Genomic DNA, 8,729 nt, shown 5'->3' with positions numbered 1-8,729 from the left:
GTGAGCGGGTGGGAATCAGCGGGTGCTGTGAGCGGGAGGGGATCAGCGGGTGCTGTGGCTGGGTGAGAATCAGCCAGTGCTCTGGGCGGGTGGTGGGGATCAGCGGGTGCTGTGGGCGGGTGGGGATCGGCAGGTGGGAATCAACAGGTGCTGTGGGTGAGTGGGAGCTGTGGGTGGGAATCAGTGGGTGGGTGGAAATCAGCGGGTGGGGGTCAGCGGGTGCTGTGGGTGGGTGAGAATCAGCGAGTGCTGTGAGCGGGTGGGGATCAGTGGGTGCTGTGAGCGGGTGGGGATCAGCGGGTGCTGTGAGCGGGTGGGGATCAGCGGGTGCTGTGAGCGGGTGGGGATCAGCGGGTGCTGTGAGCGGGTGGGGATCAGCGGGTGCTGTGAGTGGGTGGGGATCAGCGGGTGCTGTGAGCGGGTGGGTGCTGTGGGTAGGAATCAGTGGGTGGGAATCAGCCGGTGCTGTGGGCGGGTGGGTGCTGTGGGTGGGAATCGGTGGATGCTTTGAGCAGGTGGGAATCAGTGGGTGCTGTGGGCGGATGGGAATTAGCAGGTGGGTGGGTGCGAATCAGCGGGTGCAGTGAGCGGGTGGGAATCAGCCAGTGCTGTGGGAATCAGCCGGTGCAGTGAGTGGGTGGGAATCAGCCAGTGCTGTGGGCGGGTGGTGGGGATCAGCGGGTGCGAATCGGCAGGTGGGAATCAGCGGGTGCTGTGGGTGAGTGGGAGCTGTGGGTGGGAATCAGTGGGTGGGTGGAAACCAGTGGGTGGGGGTCAGCGGGTGCTGTGGGTGGGTGAGAATCAGCGAGTGCTGTGGGTGAGTACGAGTCAGTGGGTGGGTGCTGTGGGTGGGAATCAGTGGGTGGGTGGGTATCAGCGGGTGGGGATCAGCGGGTGCTGTGGGTGGGTGGTGGGGATCAGCGGGTGCTGTGGGAGGGTGAGAATCGGCAGGTGGGAATCAGCGGGTGCTGTGGGTGGGTATCAATGAGAAATGGTACTACCAAAGATACTTGGATAAGCGGCTGCATGCTGTAATTGTTGAACAGCAAAGAAAACCCCCCCCCCTAGGAGGTGGGACTTTTAAGGGCACAAAATGGCACAAAGGAGTAAAACAATATAAAAAATATTTATTACATATAGATGGAATAAACACAGTAAAAAGTCAAACGGATTACAACAAACCAAGAGCGGCTGTACATAGTTAACCCAAAAATCTGTTTGGTAACAGTGGAGAAATACCCCAACGCGTTTCACAATATCGGACAATTTTCTCTTGGTCAGGGGTGAAGGGTCATAAGTACAGTAGTATCCATAATACAACCAAATGGTACACTGCATGAAGTTTAAAGCCGACCGTCGGACTGGTTTATTCAGGCGCTCAGAGCTCTGGTTTAGCTCTCACACATTTGGACACAAGAATACCATCTACCAGTATGATCCGGATCTTCACCTGTCCTGCTTATTACCCTCTGTGACCACTCCCTTTATATGATTCACCTCTACATGGTTTGATTACTGGGCTTCACATCAGTTACTTATTGGTTCCATTTTGGCCCTTTTGGTGGAGTGTGGTTTCATGGGGGGTCTAGGCCCTTCCCTGGGATGCTTTATATGTTTGAGCGCCTGAACAAACCAGTCCGACGGTCGGCTTTCAACTTCATGTGGTGTACCATTTGATTGATTACTGCTGTACTCCTAGCCCTTCACCCCGACCAAGAGAAAATTGTTTGATATCTCGAAACGCGTTTGGTGTTTCTCCAATGTTACCAAACAGATTTGTGGGTTATCTATGTACAGCCGCTCTTGGTTTGTTGTAATCCGCATGACTTTTTACTGTGCTTATTCGATCTATATGTAATACATATTTTTCTATTGTTTTACACCTTGTACCTTTTTGTGCCCTTAAAAGTCTCACCTCCTAGGGGTTATTTTTTGGTGGGAATCAGTGGGTGGGTGTGAATCAGCAGGTGCTGTTAGTGGGTGGGAATCAGTGGGTGCTGTCAGTGGGTGGGAAGCAGCGGGGTGCTGTGGGTGGGAAGCAGCAGGTTCTGTGGGTGGGAATTTAGCGGGTGCTGTAGGTGGTAATTTAGCAGGTGCTGTGGGTGGGTGAGAATCAGCGGGTGCTGTGGGTGGGTGAGAGAGAATCAGAGGGTGCTGAGGGTGGGAATCAGCGGGTGCTGTGGGGTGGGTGAGAATCAGTGGGTGCTGTGGGGTGGGTAAGAATCAGCGGGTGCTGTGGGGTGGGTAAGAATCAGCGGGTGCTGTGGGGTGGGTAAGAATCAGCGGGTGCTGTGGGTGGGAATCAGCGGGTGCTGAGGGTGGAAATCAGAGGGTGCTGTGGGGTGGGTGAGAATCAGCGGGTGCTGTGGGGTGGGGGAGAATCAGCGGGTGCTGTGGGGTGGGTGAGAATCAGCGGGTGCTGTGGGGTGGGTGAGAATCAGCGGGTGCTGTGGGGTGGGTAAGAATCAGCGGTTGCTGTGGGGTGGGTAAGAATCAGCGGGTGCTGTGGGGTGGGTGAGAATCAGCGGGTGCTGTGGGGTGGGTGAGAATCAGCGGGTGCTGTGGGGTGGGTAAGAATCAGCGGGTGCTGTGGGGTGGGTAAGAATCAGCGGGTGCTGTGGGGTGGGTGAGAATCAGCGGGTGCTGTGGGTGGGAATCAGAGGGTGCTGAGGGTGGGTATCAGCAGGTGCTGTGGGGTGGGTGAGAATCAGCGGGTGCTGTGGGGTGGGTGGGAATCAGCGGGTGCTGTGGGGTGGGTGAGAATCAGCGGGTGCTGTGGGGTGGGTGAGAATCAGCGGATGTTGTGGGTGGGAAGGAATCAGCGGGTGCTGTGGGTGGGAAGGAATCAGCGGGTGCTGTGGGTGGGAAGGAATCAGCGGGTGCTGTGGGTGGGAAGGAATCAGCGGGTGCTGTGGGGTGGGAAGGAATCAGCGGGTGCTGTGGGGTGGGTTCATCAGCGGGTGCTGTGGGTAGGGGAGTGTAAATCAGCGGGTGCTGTGGGTGGGGGAGTGTAAATCAGCGGGTGCTGTGGGTGGGGGAGTGTAAATCAGCGGGTGCTGTGGGTGGGGGAGTGTAAATCAGCGGGTGCTGTAGGTGGGGGAGGGAATCAGTGGGTGCTGTTGGGGAGGGAGGGAATCAGCGGGTGCTGTGGGTGGGGGAGTGTAAATCAGCGGGTGCTGTGGGTGGGGGAGTGTAAATCAGCGGGTGCTGTGGGTGGGGGAGTGTAAATCAGCGGGTGCTGTAGGTGGGGGAGTGTAAATCAGCAGGTGCTGTGGGGAGGGAGGGAATCAGCGGGTGCTGTGGGGAGGGAGGGAATCAGCGGGTGCTGTGGGGAGGGAGGGAATCAGCAGGTACTTTAGGTGGGGGAGTGTAAATCAGCGGGTGCTGTAGGTGGGGGGGAGTGTAAATCAGCGGTGCTGTAGGTGGGGGGGAGTGTAAATCAGCGGTGCTGTGGGTGGGGGAGTGTAAATCAGCGGGTGCTGTGGGTGGGGGAGTGTAAATCAGCGGGTGCTGTGGGTGGGGGAGTGTAAATCAGTGGGTGCTGTGGGTGGGGGAGTGTAAATCAGCGGTGCTGTAGGTGGGGGGAGTGTAAATCAGCGGTGCTGTAGGTGGGGGAGTGTAAATCAGCGGGTGCTGTGGGTGGGGGGGGGAGTGTAAATCAGCGGTGCTGTAGGTGGGGGGAGTGTAAATCAGCGGGTGCTGTAGGTGGGGGGAGTGTAAATCAGCGGGTGCTGTAGGTGGGGGAGTGTAAATCAGCGGTGCTGTAGGTGGGGGGAGTGTAAATCAGCGGGTGCTGTAGGTGGGGGGAGTGTAAATCAGCGGGTGATGTGGGTAGGTGGAAATCAGTGGGTGGGTATCAGTTGGGTGGACATAGATGAACTTGTCCCGCCACGGTCTACCACGGTCATAGTCCCAGCACTAACAGCGCAGGCATTGGTTCTTCTTCCACATTTTGGTAAATCGGTTCCTTTCACCGTTGTGCAAAGCATGCATATAATAAACCGGATAACAATGATTGGAGAATAACCACATAGCACCACAGTGAGTTGACAGAGTGCTTTATTGCAACTCTTAAAAAAAGGCAGGACTAGGCCACGGTTGTAATCACATGACAGCACTAGCCAATCCAAGTGCACTTTTCTTGCAATATCATTTGGGAAGTTCCAATTGGCCACGTCTTGTCACACACGCAGCAACGTGGCCGGCAGGGGGAGGGGCCTGCATCACACTGGCCTCATCTGTACACAATCAGGACCCCCCCCCCCCTCCTCACGACTCTTACATTAACAAATCTAATAAAATGACCGGCCATAGAGAACGGACCGCGCTGTCGTATATCCAGTGATTAGGTGTTATTGGGATTTCCACTAACCCATTGCATTAGCTGCCATGTGAGACGAGACAGAGAACAGGCGTGACGTCAGTATGGTGGTTTGCTGATTTCTGTGGTGTAAGTAGAAGGAAGCCGAACTCGAAACGCCTTGGGTGAAAAGTCTTCAAAAAACCTAAAAAGTTCAAGTAATAGAGTCCGGGATACAGGCCCAGACGGTAGAAAAGTCTATAAAACATCGTTAGAGACTCTGCCCGCCATCGGCAGCAGACAAGAAGTTTGTGGTTTAAAAAAAAAAACAAAAAGAGAAAAAAGTTAGTATCAGCATATTGTGTCCTTTCTGGCAGTGATGACTCCTTGATCCTCAAGTTCTTAATGCTGAACCCCCAAAAACAGCATTGAAGGACATTCCCAGCATTGCCACAAGAGCAAGGAGCGTTGTACAATCTGAGGAGAGAGGAAGAAAGGACGGGTTACAATGACGAACAAACGCTGGAGAGCAAGATTATCGATTTCTCTGATTGGTTAAGGTCTAGGCCAGCCTTCCTCAAATGGGGCGCCATCTGGGATCTTCAGGGCTAAAAACTCCACTATATACAGCTCACCGACCGCCCCGGCCACTATACACTGACCGCCCAGCCGCTACACACCGCTCACTGACCACCCGCCCGCCCAGCCGCTATACACCGCTCACTGACCACCCGCCCGCCCAGCCGCTATACACTGCTCACTGACCACCCGCCCGCCCAGCCGCTATACACTGCTCACTGACCACCCGCCCGCCCAGCCGCTATACACTGCTCACTGACCACCCGCCCGCCCAGCCGCTATACACTGCTCACTGACCGCCCGCCCGCCCAGCCGCTATACACTGCTCACTGACCGCCCGCCCGCCCAGCCGCTATACACTGCTCACTGACCACCCGCCCAGCCGCTATACACTGCTCACTGACCGCCCGCCCAGCCGCTATACACTGCTCACTGACCACCCGCCCGCCCAGCCGCTATACACTGCTCACTGACCGCCCGCCCGCCCAGCCGCTATACACTGCTCACTGACCGCCCGCCCGCCCAGCCGCTATACACTGCTCACTGACCACCCGCCCGCCCAGCCGCTATACACTGCTCACTGACCGCCCGCCCAGTCACTATACACTGCTCGCCCAGCCGCTATACACTGCTCACTGACCGCCCGCCCAGCCACTATACACTGCTCGCCCAGCCGCTATACACTGCTCACTGACGGCCCGGCCACTATACACAGATCACTGACCGCCCGGCCACTATACACAGATCACTGACCGCCCGGCCACTATACACAGATCACTGACCGCCCGGCCACTATACACAGATCACTGACCGCCCGGCCACTATACACTGCTCACTGACCGCCCGGCCACTATACACTGCTCACTGACCGCCCGGCCACTATACACTGCTCACTGACTGCCCGGCCACTATACACTGCTCACTGACCGCCCAGGCCGCTACATACGGCCCACTGACCGCCCAGGCCGCTACATACGGCCCACTGACCGCCCAGGCCGCTACATACGGCCCACTGACCGCCCAGGCTGCTACATACGGCCCACTGACCGCCCAGGCCGCTACATACGGCCCACTGACCGCCCAGGCCGCTACATACGGCCCACTGACCGCCCAGGCCGCTACACACGGCCCACTGACCGCCCAGGCCGCTACACACGGCCCACTGACCGCTCAGGCCGCTGCACGCGGCCCACTGACCGCCCAGGCCGCTACACGCGGCCCACTGACCGCCCAGGCCGCTACACGCGGCCCACTGACCGCCCAGGCCGCTACATACAGCTCACTGACTGCCCAGCCGCTGCATAACGCTCACTGACCGCCCAGACCACAATACATCGCTCACTGACCACCCTGGCCACTACTTATGCCTCCCTGACTGCCCTGGCCACCACATACGGCTCACTGACCACCCTGCCATGGTTGAGAGACACTGGTCTAGGTTTAATAGTCTGCCTGAAGGAGGTTACCCCTTTCCACCATAATCTGTAAAATACCATTCTGCTGCATGATGCCCCGCAATGGGGTTATGTTTAAATGCATCCTTCCCTCGAGAGCTACCAGCCAACACTTGGTGCAGGTGGTGGCTTTAAGCCCTGGTTTACACCAGAGCCATTTTTCATGCGATTAGACATTTCTAAACCGCATGACAACTCGCACCCCATTGCTGGCTTTCCTATCATGTGATCACTATGTCAGGTATGATAGTAGTGATTACATGCAGGCTGAAGATTGACAAAATAAGCCTTCAGCTTGCAGGTGAAATTGCTGCTTGAAGGTGTCAGTTTAGTTAACTTCTGTTTAATACTGTGCTTATCAGATACAAATATAGTATTAAACAAGAAATCTTTCCATTTTAGTGCATTTGTCAGCCAAAAAAAAAACAGTAGAATTTTGATTAAAACTGGACAAAATGAATGCCTTACATGTCATTAAGCATATAAATTATCTGACATTGCCAACGTTGGGTCTAGGTGTCTCCTTAGATCATGGAAGGGTTAATCACTAATAAAATTCGCACAGCTACCCTCCTTCATGGAATAATACTTACCTGTCCTGTCACCCATGCCTCCTAACTGCACTTGCATGCAGAGCTCTGCCAGCCAAAGAGGTAGCAGCCAGGGACTGGAACCACAGAGCATGGGACCACTCATCAAAGGCACAGGCGGGGGGCGGGGGCAGGGTCAGGTAAGTATTAATTCTCTCCTATTGCAGAGTCGCTTTAACATTTTATTTCTTTTTTTTATACTTTCAGCTGATTGGCTACAACACAGTTTGGATGAATATGTAATAGACCAGTAAGGCGCTCACCATTGAGCACTGTCAGTGGGATTTCTCCAGCTTGTCCTTCTTCTGCACCAGGACTAACCGTAGATAAGGCAGTGCAAAGAGCAGCAATAAGAAGAATAAATGGCCCATAAAATAGACCGATAAGTACACCTGCAAGGGAAGAAGAAGAGGAAGAGGAGGGTCAGTCATTCCGCTAAAGCATTTTACTCACCATTGTGCATCGATAAAAGGACAGGTTCACTTTGGTAAAACATTATCTCACCTCACCCTCCCTCACCGACCTAGAAACCCCCGCACCTAGCTGCGCACATGGTACAGTCCCATAGCGTGGTAGACAAGCCCCCCCCCCCCCCCACGTTGAACCTTCCTCCTTCATTAGCAATGGGCATTAGCTCTGGGCCCAGCAGGGGGCGTATCAGACCTCTGCAGTGTGACCACTGTCCCTTACCATGCAGGCTCCAGAGAAGGATCCTTGCTCTGTGGACCTCTTTAGACTTTGCCACCATCGGGGTCCCTGAACTCTCAGTTGAAATCAACCAATACCGTCCAGGTGCATCAAAGCCAAAAGAAGTGGATGCTCCTTGCTGATTGGAGTACTTTGGCCCAGCAGGGGGCATATCAGACCTCTGCAGAGAGACCACTGCCCCCCTCCATGCAGGCTCCAGAGAAGGATCCTTGCTCTGTGGATGAAAGCAGTGGTCTGTCAGCAGAAGTCAGGCACACAGGTCAGCAAAGCTGATGCTCCTTGCTGACTGGAGTGCTCTGGCTCAGCAGGGGGGGTGTATCAGACCTCTGCAGTGAGACCACTGTCCCCCTCTGCACAGGCTCCAGAGAAGGATCCTTGCTCTGTGAATGGAAGCAGTGGTCTGTCTGCAGAGGTCAGGCACACAGGTCAGCAAAGCTGATGCTCCTTGCTGATTGGAGCGCTCCACCTCAGCAGGGGGCGTATCAGACCTCTGCAGTGAAACCACTGTCCCTTACCATGCAGGCTCCAGAGAAGGATCCTTGCTCTGTGGATGGAAGCAGTGGTCTATCTGCAGAGGTCAGGCACATAGGTCAGCAAATCTGATACTCCCTGCTGATTGGAGCTCTCCGGCTCAGCAGGGGGCGTATCAGACCTCTGCAGTGAGACCACTGCCCCCTTCCATGCAGGCTCCAGAGAAGGATCCTTGCTCTGTGGATGGAAGCAGTGGTCTGTCTGCAGAGGTCAGGCACACAGGTCAGCAAAGCTGATGCTCCTTGCTGATTGGAGCGCTCCGGCTCAGCAGGGGGCGTATCAGACCTCTGCAGGGAGACCACTGTCCCTTACCATGCAGGCTCCAGAGAAGGATCCTTGCTCTGTGGATGGAAGCAGTGGTCTGTCAGCAGAGGTCAGGCACAAGCAAGCTGATGCTCCTTGCTGACTGGAGAGTTCCAGCTCAGCAGGGGGTGTATCAGACCTCTGCAGAGAGACCACTGTCCCTCGTCATGCAGGCTCCCCAGAAGGATCCTTGCTTTGTGGATGGAAGCAGTGGTCTGTCAGCAGAGGTCAGGCACATAGGTCAGCAAAGCTGATGCTCCCTGC

General features: G+C 55.5%; 1 protein-coding gene across 1 annotated transcript in view; it reads right to left on the bottom strand.

The window, feature by feature from the left end:
• Positions 1-4,621: 4,621 nt before the first annotated feature.
• Positions 4,622-8,729, bottom strand: part of LPCAT3 (lysophosphatidylcholine acyltransferase 3) — a 68,787-nt gene continuing 64,679 nt past the window's right edge. The window contains exons 12-13 of the mRNA XM_082268268.1: positions 7,187-7,315; positions 4,622-4,777 (exon numbers count right to left, since the gene is read on the bottom strand). Of these exons, the coding sequence (XP_082124394.1) occupies positions 7,199-7,315 (117 nt within the window). The 3' untranslated portion in view covers positions 4,622-4,777; positions 7,187-7,198. The remainder of the gene's footprint in view (positions 4,778-7,186; positions 7,316-8,729) is intronic.

Source organism: Pelophylax lessonae (assembly GCF_965119305.1).
Source record: "Pelophylax lessonae genome assembly, chromosome: 9".
Taxonomy (NCBI): domain Eukaryota; kingdom Metazoa; phylum Chordata; class Amphibia; order Anura; family Ranidae; genus Pelophylax; species Pelophylax lessonae.
The sequence above is the reverse complement of the archived record's forward strand: the minus strand, read 5'-3'. Positions and strand labels throughout refer to the sequence as shown.